The sequence below is a fragment of the Geospiza fortis genome, unplaced genomic scaffold (assembly GCF_000277835.1).
Source record: "Geospiza fortis unplaced genomic scaffold, GeoFor_1.0 scaffold23, whole genome shotgun sequence".
In the NCBI taxonomy this organism is placed as follows: Eukaryota; Metazoa; Chordata; class Aves; order Passeriformes; family Thraupidae; genus Geospiza; species Geospiza fortis.
Window position 1 is genome coordinate 11,866,780 of NW_005054303.1, and position 18,944 is coordinate 11,885,723.

The 18,944-nt window shown below is 45.5% G+C and overlaps 2 protein-coding genes across 2 annotated transcripts in view; one reads left to right on the forward strand and one right to left on the reverse strand.

The window, feature by feature from the left end:
- LOC106632228 (inositol 1,4,5-trisphosphate receptor-interacting protein-like 1) overlaps nt 1–840 on the reverse strand; it is a 1,297-nt gene extending 457 nt beyond the window's left edge. Inside the window, exon 1 of the mRNA XM_014311829.2 lies at nt 2–840. Coding sequence (XP_014167304.2) covers nt 2–840 — 839 coding nt within the window. The remainder of the gene's footprint in view (nt 1) is intronic.
- A 6,126-nt stretch (nt 841–6,966) lies between these two features.
- On the forward strand, nt 6,967–16,912 carry LOC102042338 (potassium channel subfamily K member 16-like). Its single transcript, XM_005418035.3, is given in 6 exon segments — nt 6,967–7,180; nt 9,251–9,371; nt 11,080–11,246; nt 12,797–12,965; nt 15,988–16,299; nt 16,302–16,912. Coding segments are annotated over 6 exon segments (1,002 nt in total). The 5' UTR covers nt 6,967–6,985; the 3' UTR covers nt 16,340–16,912.
- Nucleotides 16,913–18,944: the final 2,032 nt, after the last annotated feature.

The window sequence follows — 18,944 nt, forward strand, 5'->3', positions numbered from 1 at the left end:
TAGGTGCCAGTTGTATGACGGAGGCAAAGCTGGCCAGATTGCTCTCACCAGCTGGTAGAACCAGCGAGCAGTTTTCTGCACATCCAGGTAGGAGCTGGTACACAGGGTGTGCAGGAGGCTGGGACCCTGATTCCTCCTCAGCTCCTCCTCGGGGTGGTGCAGGAAGCACAGCATGTTCTCAGCCTGCTGCTCCCTGGTGCAGGTGCACTCCAGCTGCACGCGGACACGGAAGTTCCTCACGTGCCTCTGCCCTGCACTGTCCAGCTCCAGGTGGAAGCTGTGGCCTCGGGGAGGAGTCATGGGGATGAGCACGCGGTACACCACATCCTGCTCACGCGGACTCCAGCCTTCAAAGGCACTGCCCACCCCGATGGCTCGTTGCAGCACTGGGTAGAAACTGTTTGACAAGATGTGTCCAAAATAAACCGTATAATTGTCCATCAGGTCTATTGTCCGCTCGCAGCCTCTCTGCAGATCCTGTACAGGCCACTGGATGCGCTCATCTAGAAGCCATTTCAGATCGTTGTCAGAAAAATGGTCTTTGTCTCTATCGCTGCTGTTCTCTGCCTCATCACTCCTTTTTTTCCAGGAAAAATACAGTCCCAAGAGAAGGATGAGGAGCTCAGCAACAGTCCAGACCTGCCAGGGCTGCAAAGCAAAGCAGAGCAGGTCTCCCCAGGCCCCTCCACTCTGTTTCAGGGTGAGCTGCTCCACCTGCTGCTCCAGCCGAATTCTCTTCCGCTCCAAGCGCTTTCCACGCAGCTCCATGCGCAGATGTTTCTCCTCATCCAAAACATCACCCACGGGCTGCACATACTGGATGAGGCTTTCCAGGAGCATGAAAAAGAATGCTATGGCATCCATGGTCTGCAGGAGGATGAAGAGCAGGCTTAAATGGGGCCAGCAGGGAGGGAGATGACAATGAGGGCAGCAGCGATGGGAATAATAGGGATCTGGGCGCAGGAAGGATAGAACCACAGACAGCATGCAGGCAGCAAGGGCTGTCTCACTGCCCCAGCAGCAGCAGCAGCAGCCCTGTGGCCTGCCCAAGGCTCTCCCATGAGGGGCTGTCCCTGCATGCAGAGGGAGAACGCAGCCCCAGGTGCAGCATTTCTGCCCCAGCCCTTGTTCCCAGCCCAGCCTCCCCACCACGTGTGCACTCACCGCTTGCCAAAGCAATGCAGGGCCAGCGTTACCTGCTGGGGCCTTTTACAGCTGCCCCCATTGTGACACGTTCCCCGTGATGTCACACGTGTCACAGCATGTCACAGCCCTGCCTTTCGTCCCCACCCCCACTCAGGCACTCAGTGTAGCCTGAAGCAATCAAAGGCTGGATACACACAAAGTGCACACCAGACTGCAGGTTAAGTTGTGGAAGGACTAGAGGTGTGGCTTCTGTGAGAACCTTCTAGAATGTTATAGCTGCAGCTTGAGCAGCTCTCATGCGGACACAATTCACAGTGGAGTGGAGTGGAAGATCTGACTGTGGTGGGTCCAAGTATGTGGTACCACCAAAGGGCCTCTGTACCCTCACTGTTGTTTAGGAGGAGTGCCCACCCATCCTTGACTCCCTGGGGAGGAGGTGCCACATTCCTGAGCACACAGGACACGGAGAAGACACTGCTTTGTCAGTGTTTGTAATTTTTGCTGCACTGTTCCTCGACACCAAAAGCTCACTCCGGGAGTCCGATCCAAAGATGAAGAGGCCATGGCAAGGAGCCTGGAACTAGAGACTCCTGTTACCACATGGACACTGAATGCTCTCTCTTTGTGAGAGAGTCCAATCCCTCTGGAAGTTTCACCCTGTGCAAAGATGCCAATAAATGGCATCTTGAGCAAATGCTTCGTCTGTCGAGTGTCTGTGCCTCACTTTGGTGGGGAATGCAGGCACCAGTACTCACTGCTTGTGGTCGGCTGGACAGAGAGAGAAAATAAGGATCAAAGACCTGTGGGCTGATACAAGATCAGAGAGATTGCTCAAGCTCATCTGGTGGAAGCATATTTCATTTGCTACCAATCGAATTAGAGTGGGATGATGAAAAATAAAACCAATTTTCTTAAAATATCTTTACCACACCTCTCCCTTCTTCCTGGGCCCAGCTGATCACTGTGTCCAATGCTGTGAGCCAGGACTCACACAGCACTTAGGCAGTTCTCCATGCTGGGTTCCCTGACACAGCAGCCCTTACCTCCTGAACACCAGAGGTCTTAGCCAGCTACCAAAGGCAAGTGACCAGCTTCAGCATTTTCTTCACTCATGAATATCAGCCCATTTCCTTGACAGCTGATAGCTATCCGCAGGAATTTGGCTTTGCAGACCTGAAATAACAAACTAGGAAATAGGAGGATCTCTGTGGAATCCAGTTTTAGCCTAAGTATTTGATAATCTGGCATCAGATCACAGCATAAAAGCCAAAATGACCCATGTTTGAAGACTGAATGTTCTGACCCATTATGAGGAATAGATATTTATAGGAGAACTGTAAGAAAGTGTAAAAAATACTGATCATTTAATGGTCTTAGCCCTAAGCACAACAGGAAGTACAACCACAATCACATGGTAAGTAATTCCCATGGAAACTGATAATATTTTCCATTAAACTGGAATTTATTTTAGGCTATAATCTGCTAAAGGACACAGAATGCATAATGCTGCAGCAAGATGCCATATGTAGAAAAATAAAATGGCTAAACTGTGGGCATGACTAGAGTGTGGAGGAGCAAAGGACACACTGAGGACAGAGGACTCAGTGTAAGAAAATCCTGTCCTAGCACATCATGTTACAAGCAGGAAGTGTTCCCTGCCCTTTGTTACCACTGGATCTCACTGCCTGGGTTTCCCTGCAGTGGAGTGGGTAAATAATGCAGGTGGAAAAAGTCAGCATGGCTCCTCCTTCCCTGGTCCCTTAACTGCGTCATGGATCTCTCCTAGCTCAGGAACAAAAAGTATTAATTAACTGCCTTACCAGACACACTGCCTCCAGTTAATTAACTGCCTTACCAGACTCAGTGCCTCCATGTCTGCCAAGGCTATGACCAGCCCGTCCAAGCTTCCTTTCTGTCCTCCATGGCCCAGGATCCACCTCCAGCCCAAACCAGGGTTGTCAGTCTGTGTTCCAGTGGCATTGCAGGTTGCCCATTCCAGCTTGCCCAGCCCAGCCATGGGTCCCAAAAAGCTAAGCCCACCAGGAGACCCTGCCTGGCCCAGTCCCCACAGCCCTGCTTGGCTGAGCTGCAGGATGATTTTCTGACTTTTTTCTGACAGAAAATAAAGATTTTGTCTGACAGGAAAGGTATAGTTTGTCGATTAGGAAGAAATTTTTCACCGAAAGAATAATAAAGTACTGGAATGCTCTTCCCAGGGAGGTGGTGGAATCACCATCTCTGGATGTGTTTATAAAAAGACTGGACATGGCAGTTGGTGCTGTAGTCTAATTGAGGTGTTAGGGCATAGGTTGGACTCAATGATCTTAGAGGTCTCTGCCAACCTCATTATGCTGTGTGTGATTCTGTGATTTGAACTCATCCTGTCTCATGACCATGAACTTGCTCTATGAACACAGCAGGGCTGGCTGAACCTGCTGAGAACCTCCAGGTCTGCCCTGCTCCCTGGCTGGGGGCAGTGGGACAGGGAGACCACGGTGTTGGCACACTCAGCTCCCAGCTCCAGGGCCCTGAGGCAGCTGCCAGCCCTCACAGCACCTGAGCACGAGGTTGGCAGTGCCATGACAGCCACGTTCTGCCACCACCCCTTGCCAGGGAACTGCACCCCAACCCACCACAGCCTCGGGCAGGCCAGTGGGTCTTGTTGCTGTAACTACAAGCCACAGGTTGGTGGCAGTGGGGCAGTCCCGAGGGAACTGGACCAGCAGAAGTCCTGTCAGTTTATGGGTTGTGGAGAAGTTCTTGGTAGCTGGGATCTGTTGGTTTCCCACAACTGAAAGCCACAGAGATGAGGCCTCACTTCCGTTTCTTCAGCTCCTTCTTGAGAAACAAATGCCATTGAATAGGTCTGTCAGAACTTATGGCACCATAAGGGATTGGGGACTTAAGAGAAGAGATGCTGCCAGCAGAAATTTGTTTTGATTCACAAAAAGAGTTCTATTAACTTGTCTGGCAGTGTTCAAGGCCAGGTTGGATGAGGCCCTGAGCATGGCCCTTCCTGACATAGTGGGTGGCTTCCTTGCCCACAACAGGGGGGTTGGAAGTAGATGATTTTTAAGGTCCTTTCCAACTCAAACCATTCTATGATAACTTGCACCTAGGTGGGATGTATTCATGATCTCCCAAAGGGCAAAGGTAATGGTGGCTGGTTCACCAGGTACAGTGTTCCCGTTTACTTTCCCAGCTATCTAGGTTATCAGTGTGGTTATGAAGCAGGTATGAGATGTCAGCAGCAACCTTTGGATGAGGGTGTTGTACCTACAGCAGCTCCCAGCCCTTGGGAAGTGCTTGGTTTTCCTGACTGGGGTGAATGGTGTCAAGCTAACCCAGTACTCAGACCCTTGTGGGGAAACTGAGTCAGTGATGGTGCTTTGTCTCAAGCCCCTGACACTCAGGAGCTATAACAAGCAGTACAGCTCTGGCAGCCTCCAGCAAGAGCATGTTTTGCAGTTTTTAATCTAGGCAAAACAAGGAGAGGAGAACAGTCAACACTAATGGAAAATACTCTTACCTTTACGAGGAATGGCTTCAAGTAAATCATTCCACTGAGTGAATTCCACCTTCCTTTCTTCCTCAAAGCAACTTACCTGCAAACATCCTAGCAGTGAACTGTGTTTTCCCTTCCTTGTTCCCTGTGGAGGTGTCAACCCAAGTATAAACAAGATGCTATGTGATGGGACACTCACATTCAAACAATCTGTAGTGGTTATTAAAGATACACAGGCAGGCTATTAAAGATTCTTTGTATGAAGAAACAGACTGAGAAAAGTTAATGTGTATTCCCTGTTCCAGAGCTAGAGAAAAAACAAGGTCACCAAAATTCCTTGCAATCAAAGGTTTCTGGAGATGCAGACACAAATAGCCCCTTTGGAGAGGGGCTTAGAGGGAAACCCAACTTAGTCTATATATACAGGCTGGAGGAGACAGCATAAAAAAGATGAGGTTTCCTGGCATCTTACCCACATAATCAAACCACTGTAGCTGCCATGAATATTGAAATTCTCATGATCTTCCATGAGTTTCATGTTTTTGTCATCCATTTTCCCCTCAGAAGAACTGAGGAAATAATCCAGTTGTATTATCTTCATGGCTGTTGAGAATGCTGAACACATGTTGCATTTGTACATGAAAAGGGCTTTATCTTATCTCACGGGGCTGGGAGACTGAGAGACACAAAAGAATTGTCCTTATTTTAGAGCAATAATTTAAATCTGAGGAAGAAGCACACCTTTGACGTGTAGCTTCAAAAGAAGTTCAAGGAAACACGGCACATCCTGTTTCAACAAACCCTTTTCCAGTAACCCTAAGGAAGATCTTCAAACGTGTAAGAGTTTCGGAAGCTGCTTACCTTCATTCATAGTCTTCCTGTTTTCCTCTAAGGTCAAACAGATTTATATGTGAAAGGACAACCTGCAGTTGACAGAGTGAAGGCACGTGCTGCTTCTTGTTTACACCAGTTCTGCAAAGCTAATCCCAGAGTCTCTGCCTTTTCTTGATATTTTCAAACTCAATAAAACCACAAAGACTCAAAGAGCAGAATAGGTGGTGCATTTTTAATGTTTTTTCAAAGGGTGATTTGCTCCAGTGTGTTCTCATTATTAAAGTAGGGCATCTGGTGAAATAAAAAAGAAATTGTGCACAAAGCAAATGAAAATGCTGGGAAATACAAAGTCAAGAAAATTAATGAGTGTTAACAGTGTCCATGGTGCAGCCAAGCTCAGACCTGTCTGCGTCTGTTCCAAAATCAACATCTTCATTCAAGGGCTTCCCTCTCTCACAAATTCTTCCCTGTGGCACCCAAATTCTTCTTGAAGCTAAAGGGAACAAGCTCTGACAATTATATGAATGACTTCTCAATGCATGAGAACCATCCTTCTGAAATCAGCAGAGGCTACATTGCTGTAGGTAGCAGAAAATCAAAGCCACTTTGGTTGGAAAAAATCCTTAAGGTCATCGAGTCCAACCATTAACCCAGCACTACCCACCACTAACCTGTGTCCCTGAGCACCATGTCTGATGACCTTAGAGGTCTTTTCCAACCTAAACAATTCGATGATTTTATGACTCCATGGATCTGATGGCACAGGTACTTTTTCATCCATCTAACTGCGCACCCAGTACCAGTGTAATGTATTCCCTTGGATACACTGCAGAGGAATTGCTGGCAGAAAACCTGTTTGGATTTGGCACATGTGCAACCCACAGCCATTTGCCTGTGTGTCCAAGGTTTTGCTCTGGGCTGTTGTGGCTCTGCATGACCCTGCCCTGTGCTGCAAGCAGACAAGTGAAGCCCAAAAGATCAGTGCAGCTGCATTTCCCTGGGGCTGCCCCTAAACATGGGTCAAGAAGGAGCTCCTGGGATCAAAGGCTTGCCCTGGAGTCCTGTTCTTGGACTCAGCAGGGCAAACAATGGTTTTCCAAGCCAACTCCCCTGTGAATCCCTTCCAGACTATCCTCACCTGTCCCCAGAGCCTTCTGAGCAGGAGATGGCCACCTGCCAGCTGCTCCAATCCTGACCCACTTTTCCTGAGAACCCAGCAAGGGAGAGTTTCACAGACAAGAGGAAATCCCTAAACAGCATGCAGCTCAGAGAATGGAAAGTTTTTTCTTGGGGAGGGTTGGGTTTATTGTGGTTTTCCCCCCCTGCTTCCAGCTTCCCAATGAATGCATCTGGCAGCTCACTGTCCCTGCCAGTGCGGGATCCCAGCGGAAACCAGAGCTGGGAGGGCTCTTCCTGCCCGGGGGAGGCTTCCCAGGAGTGTGAGGGATTTACAGTCACCTCCTCTGGCTCCCCATCCCCGGCAGAGTCGCCCTGAAGGCCATGTGCAGTGGCAGGCTGCAGACAGCTCTGCTGGTGGCTGGCTACTTTGTCTACCTGCTGGTGGGTGCTGCCGTGTTCCAGGCCCTGGAGAGGACTGCTGAGAAGCAGGAGAAAATTGCAGCAGCCCAGATGAAGGAGGCTTTTCTGCAGAACTTCACGCAGCTCTCGGTGGCAGAGATGGAGCAGTTCATGAAGGTGAGTGGAAGTCCTTTCTCCCTCCTGTTTTCCCCATCAGATTTTGTTTCCTACTCATCCTTGCTGCACTGATAACTCTCTGCTTTCCTTCTGATTGTGGTCACTTGGATGCTTCCAGAAAACCCCTGTCTGGTGTGAGCAGGCAGCTCACTCTGATGGTAAATACAGCTTATGTAGCTGGACAAAACCTTGTGTGTGCTAGCTATTAATATCCCCATCCCACCATAGCCTGGGTTTTTTGGGGTCTTGCCTCTTGTTGATTCTGCTTTTAGTGGGGCTGTGCTCTTACACAATGGGTGGCATGGCAAGAAAAATGAAATGAATAGGTGTGGCTGCCACTTGGAACAGCATCACAGATAGCGCAAAGGAGCAATAAGGAAAGGTCTGGATGGGGAAAAAAAACCCAAAAAAACTCCAAATAGCTACAAGGAGGGTGGCATGATCAGAGTTTAGTTTTTGAGGAGGATGGCATGATCAGAGTTTTGTTTTTGAGGATGCTGCAGAAGAGAAACAGGTAGCCTGGCCAGGGGAAGATTTTTCTGGTCATGGCACAGGACGATGAAGATTAATATGACTGTCTCTTCAACTTGGGTATTTTAGAGCTCTGTCTGCTATAATGCAGGAGACAATGAGGAGTTAAAGCCTTACTGGAAGCGTTTCCACATGGAAATGGGCCACTTTACAGAATAAAGAAACGTGGGGAAGAACTGGTGCTTCTAACAGCAGAGCCAGAAATTCAGCCCCTGTTTTACCCATGCATGCATCCTTTTCACCTTGTTTTTTTATGGGTAGGGAAGAAGGTAAAAAAAAAATAATAATAGAGAGCTTTTCAAGAAGGGAATAAAAAAAAGGGTGAGCTTTTAAGACAAAGAAATCTTTGTGCAAGGGCTATGGAAATTATTTTTGTTAACCTCAATTTTCTGAGACACCAGCAAAAAACATGGTGAAGGGAGAAGCAGGTAGGAAGATTTTGCTGGTGCAGTTTATTCCAGCACGTGTCCTGCTTCTGGCAGGGCTCTGTCCTGGATTTTATCTCAGTTGTTTCTGTACAAACCAGCCTGCCTTCCAGATGTCCAGTCCACTGTTCTCTGTTTGTAAAGACAGGGACAGCTGGATACTGTTTGATTTTAAAATTTCCTTTTAACTTAAAAAAAAAAGGAGATTAAAAAATAACAGCACTTAGAATTAAAACGAAGGAAGAGTCTAAAAATGCATAAAGTGATAAATATAGCACTGGAGAGGTGTGGAAGAAATTATTAGGCAAGCCTTGTGTGTCAGGGCAGTCTCAACTCAACTCAACCCAAACCATCTCTGACAGATGTTCCTCTATTTAGTCAAGCCTTGTGTGGCAGGGCAGTCTCAACTCAATCCAAACCATCTCTGACAGATGTTCCTCTAACCTTCTCTCAAAGGCAACTTTGCAAACATGTGTGTAAATGTGTAAATTTATCTATGTGTATTCATGCATACAGTTTGGAGAAGAATGTGTATGTCAAGCTTTGCAAATCAATGGACTTTCTCTGAATTTAATTCTGTGACACTAATCAGAATACAGACTTGAAATGAAATGCTCAGTGTATCTCATGTGAGCCCTGGCACAGCTCACTGATGCGCCACTGGGAGGGATCAGAGCCACTGCTCATACAGGTGGGTGGTCAGAGCTTGGATCCACCACTGCCATCTCAACTGCAAGTCCAAATCCAACAATCAGCCACCCCCATCTCTTAAACCAGTGCTCTGCCACATCCCAGTCACTCACAGGATTGTGATTTTCCAAACTACTCGGTCTGAAAGAAACAAGGTCCTTGGTCACACTGAAAGAAACAATTTCTCTCCAAACACCCACTAGAGCAGTCAGCACAAACAGAGCAGAAGTTGAACACCCAAACACACTGGATAATGGCTTCCCAACCTTGGAGGTGAAGGTGTGAATAGTGTCAGACAATCTCTGAAGGGAGGTGAGTGGTACTAACAGGAGAAGAGCAGCAGTTGGCTAAACCTGAAGTATTTTTGCAGCAAGCACTTGAGAAAAGCAGTCATGATGAGACCAAACTTTGCTTTCTCTCCCAGAACCTGATTGAAGCCATTCAAAATGGAGTATACCCTGTTGGAAATGAGTCACAATTTGAGGAGAGCAACTGGGATTTCAGCAACTCCTTCTTCTTTGCAGGCACAGTTGTCTCCACAATAGGTAGGTCTAATGCTTTCCATTTATGTGTGCTTGTGTGTGAGTGATGCTTATTATAGCTGGTTATTAGGACATGAATGGATATGCTTTCCAGGATAAAAACTCCAGCCCTTTGTTGTCATGGGTGGCAAGCAGGCATGGACTTAGTCCTAAGACCTTCCCAGTGCACAGCTCTTCATGCTTTATTTTGGCTTGTCAGATATCAGTGGCCTTTCCTATTATTTCCCACTTGTTTCTTCTTTTCAAATCATCTGTTATAATGTTCACTCTGCTGATGTTTGTAGGTGGGAGATAAACTTCAGTTTCCTGGTGTTTATTCCAGGCTTTAAATCTGAGAGTGCTGTAAAACATAAAAAATGTAAGGAAAGAAGTGAATCCTGCTGGGGCCTGGGCACTGTCTCCATAACCTGTTTTGAGCTGTTAATTCACATATTCAATTAGTAACATACCAGGAGGAAAAAAAATGGGAAGGGGTAAAGGCAAATGCTGATAATTTTACACTGCTGCTTCAAACTGTTCTGACCTTTACAGGGCCTGCCTGCCCCTACCTGCTTCATCCTTTCTTTCAAATGTACATCCCAAAAAGGGCAGGCCTGCCAAACTTAGGGATAAAATCCATACTGTTGGCACCTGCTTCACAGTCATGCAGTGGAAGTCAAATCTGTGTTTTTACAGAGTGATGCTGAGGCCTCACTCCCACCAGACCCTAAGCACATCTGATCTGTGAGTGTGACACGTCCCAAGGGCCCCAGCAGTGTCCCAGCACCATGGGAGCTGTGTAAGTGCTGCCTGAGCCCACAGGGAGGTCTCCTGCTGTAGAAGGGGAGGATTCTGACCCATCACTGAAATTGGAATATTTCTGCAACAGGGAGCACAAGACAGCTCATGCATTTGGAAATCCAGTAGCCCAAAAATCACTCAGTTGTTTTGTCTTTTCCCCCAAAGAAAACATTGCATTTTCCAAGTAATGGATGCCTTGACATGAACTGTGCATGGGAAATGCAGTTTCCCAGGGTCACTGATAGCATAAGGACATACACAAAGTTCAGTATTCTTGCACTCAGACATGTACCTCATGGGGTCCAAGAGTCTTGAGACTAAAGGACATGTTTGGGGTTGTTCCACTACTTAGATAAGCCCTCTTTTAGTAGGACCTTAAGGCAAATGTCTCTCTGGCATGAATAAATCAGCCACCAGCAAGGTCTGGGCTAATTAGCACCATCTATTCTAGTGCACAGTGCACTGCCTTGGACTGGAGTCAGTATCTGGACACAGCAGCTCACTGGGATGGAGCCAGGGAGGTCACTAACACACAGGCACATCAACAAGAAGCTGGAGATGTGATCCTGACAGCCTGGGACTCCAGCTCTGATGTCTTCCAGATCCTCAGAGTTCTATTTTCTGACTTTCCATGTATTTGTCACAGGACAGAGCATGTTTCCCTTAATTACATCTTGATTGTGTTTTTGTTCCCACTAAGGCTGTGTTGGGAACACACAGTGCTTCTGCACTCCCCCAGACATGCAGGGTGAACCACTTCATCTGCTTACTGCCTTTTTCAGAGGAAAAAAAAAGTGCATTTGGGGTGAGGAGCACTAGCCACATCTTTTAGGGTCAAAGGCAGGCTGGACTGGAATAAGGGTGAATATGACTCTGAATTGCTGCAGTTCCTTGGAATATCTCCTCTGACCCATCTCTTTTTTTTTTGTAGGCTATGGCACATTACATCCTAAAACTGCTGGGGGACAGCTCTTTTGTGTATTTTTTGCTCTTTTTGGAATCCCTCTGAACATTGTTTTTCTGCACCGTGTTGGTAAGATGCTCTCACTGCTCTGTAAAAAGCTGGGGAAATTCCTGTACGAGAAAGGAATGAGAAAGGTAATTGGTTTGACTTACTCAGGCACAGTTATTCTCATTTCTAGTGTTTTTCTCAAGTTTTATGCTGCCTTATCCTCGATTGTATTTACTTTTGTGCTGGGTTAGATGTTGCTCTAGGGCAGGAAAAGAGGAATTCTTCGCTTGCAGAGCTAAGCAGACATGTCAGCCATAGAGGAGATATTCAGACAAAGGCATGCATTTTGTCTTCCCATCTAGATGGCAGAAATCCAGCCCCCTTCAGCAATCAGTGGAGAGATGGGGCATCCCACCTCATTTCTTGAGACACTTATCTCAGGAGCCAACACCCTAGGGAAGTGCATGCATCCCTTTAAAACCAGTAAGGGTGATTAAACATCACCTTGAGGCTGCAAAAAGCAGGTGAGCTGTGCAAAGCTGTAAAAATTAGGTGAGGAGTAGAGGTTTCAATGGATTTTAACTCAATGCATAGTGTGCTACCTCTCCTAACTGATTACCCAGTCCTTTAGTCTCTCTCCACCCTTAACTTTGACAGAAAGGAAGCATCAGGCTGAATTTGTCCGTTTGAGCCTGGTTGCTGAAAGATGAGGAGACACCTGTAACAAGCTACAGACAGGATGGCTTTTGTCTGGTTTATGCCCCAGTTTATTTTCAGCTCCTCCCTTTTTCTCAGCTGAGGAAGTGAGAATAGCTTTTCTGTGTCTCCTACTGTAATTCTCTTTCAGGACAAGGTATGATTGCTACAGATAACCCGGTTCAGATTGCTGAATTTCTTGTCATATACGGCAAACTTAAACAGAAGATAAGGCTCAATCAGATACAGACTCAAGCATGTACACAATACACGAAGACATGAGAAGTTATCCAGCAGCTGCCATTAATTTCCAGGCAATCCGGATTTGGAAAATTCTATACATACAAACTATGTGTGTCTGGCTGATAAATCTCTACATATAACAAGTCTTCTTCTCTAGTCAAAGCTCCTTCATGACTGCTGGGAAGTAGAATGGTTTAAAAGTCACTGTCCAGGCTCTTCTTTATCAAGAGCTCATTATTTTTTGGGTTTTTTTGTAGTGAGATATCCACTGGTTAGGAGCCAAGTTGTGACATTGATGCAATGAGAAATAAAGTCAATAACCAAGACTCTTGAAGATAGTCTTGTCAGAAATGGTGCAATTATTTTTTATTTAACAATGCTCTTTTCCCAGGCAAATCTGAATTTAAGTGCCAACCCTAAACACCTAAAAATTAAAAATGAAGTTGTATGGTGAAAAGTGGAAATGGTTTGACTCTGTTAAATGTCATTAGATAGGAATTCCTCCAATAGTCACAGTCATTGATACAGTCAGGTAAAAGGCTACATCTTCCAGGGCCACTGTGCACTGCAACACCCATAACACCTGACTTCCCCATGCTTCTAAGCAGGACTAAGGTATTTCCAGAGGAAAAGCACTCAGTAGAAATCCTTCAGATCCTCCTGATCCCAGATAGCCACCCACTTTGAATAACCAGCATTATATATAGCTTATTTGTGTCTCAAATCATGATTATAATTGAACTGGTTTATTTTTCAGAAGAAGATCAAATTTCTGACCCTTTTGTTCTTCCTGACAACGGGGATCCTGGTTTTTCTGTGCCTGCCATCAGTCTTCTTCCAGATAACAGAGGGCTGGTCCTACAGTGAAGGAATTTACTTTGCATTCATCACCCTCAGCACCATTGGCTTTGGAGATTATGTTGTAGGTAAGGTTGATTCCAGAGAGGAAACACATCCAAACACCAGGATGATGACTGTAATCCCCATGGGTTGACTGAATGTACTGTAGAGACAAATCTGTCAAAAGTCTTTGCCTAGTCTTTGCCTTGGACAGTTCTGGGGGGAAATACTCACTTATTTGGGGTTGTATGTGCTGATAAAAGCACAAATTCATCAAAATATAAGGAAATTATGTGCTTTGGGGTGCAAAGAAGACAAGTATTTTTATTAGGGAAGAGTGAGGGAATTTTTATTACCAAGAGGGAACAGTTTATGACAGCTGCACAAAACAAGGTGTGTATCACTGCTTTAGCCATCTCAGATTTAGGTTTCACAGTGTAAAGTGAAGAAAGAAGTGATCATGTTTCAGAGTATATGACTTCACACAACAGACTAAGAGGTGGAAATCCCAGTCATGGGAAATTAGGGAAATCTACTCACAATATTAGAAGTGGGGCTTCAATATAAAAGTGCAAAAGTGGCCTTCTTTAGTCTCCTGAGTATCTCTGGTGGTTTTCTATCCTCACAAGCCAGAGCTTAGGATTTCCCCTGAAGAAACACTGTTTAAGCTGCACTCAAGCATGCTGGAATGCTTCTCAAAACATTTCTGTGGACCTGCTGGACAAAATACACTCTCCGTGGAATAAGTTTCCAAAGGAACTGCAAAATAATTACCAGGAGCAAAATCAGTGTCTACAGAAGAAGCAGGAAACTGAGCTCCATGGAGAATCCAAGATCTCTATACAACAACCTGTCCTGCCATCATCTTGCCAGCCTGAACTTCTCCTCAGCAGGGATATGCAAAGAAAACTGCAGCTAATACTTGCACCAGTGCTGTCCCCACAGAGGGTCTGGAAGCCTCACACACCTTTCTGAGGGACAGACATCCACCACAAAACAAGCCCCAGGCTCTCAAGCCTTGCAGAAGTTCTAGACAGGCCTTGGAGCCTCTCTGAGTTGGAAGGATTTCTTACATCAGGCTGATGACTTTGGTAGAGGGAGACCACAAACTTTTCCAGGGACTGATGTGTCACTGCTGAGGTTTATTTCTCTAAATCTATTCCTTGAAATAGTCTGCTGTACAGAATGGTGGGGAGGGGCTGGTGCCATGCAGGAGAAAAACTGAGCATCAAAATGTTGCATTGTCTTTCCTTGCCCAAATCACAGGGGTGTTTTACTATAATGATAGCAAGTCACAGCCTGAAAACCATGACTTCTATAGCACTCTGCAGCCATATTGCTTTACAAAAACAATTAATTGTATTTTTACTTTCTGATGGTTATTTAAAAATAACAATTAGATAGGTCTCGTGGCTCTATGATTTCATCTTCATTTGGATGACTCAACTCGATCTAAAATATTTTTCTGTGCCAGTATTTATCTTAATTGGCTTTTACAACAGTAATAAAATGTCGGTAAGTTTAATGCTTCACATCTTCACAATGAAACAAGCAGAATCAATGACTGCTCTGAGAATTATGCGCTGAGAATTGCTTACAGATGATAAATGGTTTTGCACTGGCCAAGTGGAACAGAACAGGTTTGAGTTGATTTGCATTTTAGTAATTCAAAACTGGTTTGTAGCTGACCCTTTTTGGGGAAGGCAGACATGCTGGGAAGATGGCTCAGCCTGGGTTTAACTGTTGGGAATAACTGTACATACAGGTGATACCTCTAGGGTGAAGCTCCCTGGGGGTTGTTAACTGAATATTCCCTGCTCGGGCCCAGTTTTGGGTTAACAACACGAAGATGTTACTTGTGGCTTTGCTAACCCCACATCATGAACTCCAGATAAGAGCACAACAAGGAGATGCTTTGCCCAAAGCTGAGAATCCCTTTGCCAACTCAATGCCAGCAGAAGAAAAAGAAACAGCTGTTGGATGGCTGTGCATGAGGACAAACCTGCCCACTGCTGCCCCATTTCCAGAGCTCTTGGACAACAAAGAACAAAAACCTTGCCCATTAATCTATGCAGTACAGAGCACTGCAGGACTTGAAAAGAGTTGCCAGCACCTGGGCTCCTTCTGGGCAGGTTCACCATGAGGTTTGTGGTGGTCCCCCTGTCCATGCACATTGCTGTGTTATCCACTATGTCAGATCACCTCTGGCAGTGACTTGGAGCACTCCATGCAGCTGCCAGGGCCACACCACCTGTACCATGATGATAATATTGTGTGGAACCAAGCAAACACTCTCTGTGTGTTGGGGTCAAACAAAATGACCCATGCAGAACAGCAGGTGTGAGGTCCTGGCTGATGCTAAGAGCATCAGACTGCATGAAATAAGCTTTGGTCCACTGGTTTCCAGCATAGAAAGTTCTGTTCTTGGCATGTGTCAGTAAATTCTCATCAGTCATGTAGTTTCTTAAATGGGGGAAGCTCCTGAAGCCATTCAAAAGTGAGGTGGGAATTGCAGCTACTCTCTTTGTGTGCTCACAGGTACCTGTAATTTAAGGGAACTATTTATTAGGTTGTAATCACACTCTATAGAAATACTGGGAATTACAATTACCCAGATAATAATGGTTGTGTGGTTTTAGTGGCCCATTGTGCTCTGCTTTTTGTGCTTTGGGAGTTTGGGTGCAATTCCAAGATAATACAATACAATTTAACACTACTTCCCACATTATTTCATTTACCTGTACGTGCAGCAATTGAACTGGGATTGCTATGTAGTAAGGGGAAAAAAATAACCTGCTCTGGTGGTAATTCACCTCAATCACAGGATCATAGAACCAGAGAATGATTCACTTCAATTCCAGTGTGTCATTAGGCAGGCCAGCATATTTGTATCATGTTTATTGCATATATCAGTTCATTGCAACAATAAGAGAATTGCCCAGCCTTAACCTAATGCTCTGGAGCTGAGAGTCTCCATTACAGCAAAAAAGTCACTTTAAAGTACTCAGTATAAAACATACTGATGAATTCATTAGGCTGTTCTACTTTACACTGGCAAGGCAATTTTAACTTTTTAATTTTCTCCTTCTTTCTCCCCCTTATCTTCAGGCAAACAGTCTGACAGGAAATACTTTTCCTACTATCGAGTGCTTGTGGCCATTTGGATTCTTTTTGGCCTTGCCTGGATTGCTCTGCTGTTTAATTTATTGACAACAGTACTAGAAGATACTGAAAAAATAATTGTCAAGGATCTCCAGCAAATTGGAAAGGTGAGTAAGGACAATGTAGGAAGCCAGCAAAGAAGATGCTGGCCTGTTCAGTTTATTCCAGAAGAAGAACCACTACCACCACGTGCTGGAGGGGATGCCATGAAAATGGAGTCATTAACAGCAGATTCTGAACACACAAAAAAAGAAAAAAAGTGTTTTCTAATAGCAAAACTATTGCCATAATGTGTTGAGAATTGAATTCTTCATTGGAGAATTGCTAGTTAATTATTCTAAAGAAATTCCCATAGAAATAAAATTTCTCCTGCCTTTTGCTGAGATATGACCTTTTAGAACTCAAGAACTACAGTTACACAAAGCCTGGATATTAATGGTAAGAAATTTGCTCCTCAGTTTGCAGCTAGGTTGTGCTAACAGCCTGAGAAGTGCACTTGCTTTGCAAGGTGTTTTTAAGGTGCTTTCACAAAAATGCAGAGGAGGGGCATGGAAGAGCTTGCTGGTTCTGTTTGGATTTTGCAGCTTGCAAGAAATCATGTCTCTTCCAGCAACTGACATGCAGAAGCTTTTCTGGCATTGCATAGCACTTTTGGAAGAAGAAATAAGGGTATATAACTTCACAGGTGCCTGACCTGAGCCATCATATTGGATGAGGTGTTATGGTCTGAAAACATGTTTAAATGACAAAACCTGAGCTCAGTTCAGAGACACTTGAAGCATCTAATGGACAGGGTTATGAAAAGGTTAGCATGTTAGAAATGACTGATTCTACCTCTTCCTCTTTTATTCTAACTTGAATAAAGGCGATTTCAGCTTTTATCCCTGTGACTCAGAAAAAAACTTTCTGATGGTGTTTATAAAAAACGCATCCACCCATGTCTTTAACTCAATTTTTATAATAATTTTACTCTGCAAGTTTTTCATAAGAACAGAGACCAGTTTGAAGGGACGAGTCCTTGCTGCTGTGTTTTGATTCCATAGGAACTGTGAAGCCATTTAGCAATGATTCTGTGGTGCTGTTGCTTTCCAAGGGTGAGTGGTGTCTAAACCTTCAACCAGGTGAAAAAAAAAAAAGGATGTCAGATCTGGTCATGGTTTTTCAGACGTGCTGTCTGGCCTGCAGGCCACTTCTGGGTGAAGACTCTGACCTTCAAAGGGTTGATCCATGTGTCACAGGCCTTCTATGTGCCAAAAATGCATGGGAACCCAACCCTGAAGAGCTGGCAAAGCAGCTGGGGTAGACACAGCCACAGAGGTGAAACCTCCCATGTGTGTTTGTGGTCGCACCAAAAGTCAGTCCAGCCCAACACCATCTCTGACCATGCCTAATGTGGCCCCCAGCAGTGACAGGGGGACAGGATCAGGCAGCTCTGCCATGCCCCAGCACAGGGGCCAAGCCCTCTGCCAGCCTGGCACAAGGCTGCCCATGCAGGACCTGGGCTCTGTACATCAAAATCCATGAACTTGCCCAAATGCTGAGCTCACATCAGCACCCACAGGACCCCCCAAGGCAGTCCATGGCTTTAGTGGACCAAGTTCTCACTCTGACAGTGCTGAAGCTGTCACTTGACAGGTTGCTGTGAGCCCCTCAAGCTCCTCTTTTGTCAGACTGCATAATTGTTTTTTCTCACCCTCTGGGTGTTACTTACAGCATGACCAGTCCATGCCAGAGTTATTCCTGTATAAAAGGTAAAATAAATTACAGCTATAAAGCAATTTCAGGTCATAAAGATGCAGTCAGCCTTGAAGCTGGATTCACAACTATCTCAGTCATGCTTCTTGCCAAAGCAATTCTGCTGGTTCAAGACCTGGCATGTAGACCTGGCCAAACATGTACTTTGTTTCCCTCCAGAAATTATTTTCCAGTGTTACTCTCAAGGCTGACTTCTCACCTCATATGTCTCACTGTCAGTAAATGTTTTTGAGGCAGCAGGAGCAAGACCTGACTGAAATCAAAGAAGAGCAGCAGGCACCAGAGCCAGGCAGAGAAAGCAGCTGGATGCTCCCAGGCAGGGATCTCTTCACCTCTCTGTTTTCCCCTCTCACTGAGCATTAACCCACATTATTATTTTCCAGGCATCATTTATTCTCTTTTTTTTTCTTTTTCTTTATTCCCCAGCCGTTTCCAGAAGGATCATTAACCCCACTCCCAGTCTAATGTAGGGACTGTCAGGGCTGGTTTAGGGGGTGTGATGGTCCTGCCTTGGGGTGCAGTAGTCATTTTGCACAGCCTCCCATTGTTCCTTCCATGCCAGTTCCTGGTGCCTGGAATGGAGAGTTTCTTCAGCTTCTTCCCACTACTCCCTGTTGTGACAAATAACACAACTCAGCCCTGGAACAGGCTGCAGATGTCCCATTGTAGCACAGAGTGACCAAAGAAGGGTTTTTAGACATTCAGGAAGGGCAAGAGAGACATCCCATGGCCTCTGACTGTAAACAGCAAGCACAGAGCTGGGCAGAGCCTCTTGGAGCAAAATAGGGCAAATTCTCATTCCTTTGCCCTGGTGGGGATTTAACAATGAGCCTTGAAACCCAAGCACTTCCCACTTCCAGGAGTCCCTCTCTCCTGTGTAGTCATTGCTACAGGGTGCAGGCTTTTTAACTCATCCCTCCTGCCATGCTCCAGGGTAAGGATGTGGCCCAGAGGGACTGAAAAAGCCACCCAAGGCCAGAGGATCCAGGGAACATTAGCCAGGAATGGCCGTGGTGGGGCTGTCCAGAACTGAGGTGTCCCTTCAGCTGGAGATGCCAGCCTGGGAGCACAGAAAACACATTCATGAAAAAATTAAAAAAAAAAATTAAAATTAAAAATATATAAAAATAAAACCTCTCAGGAGAAGC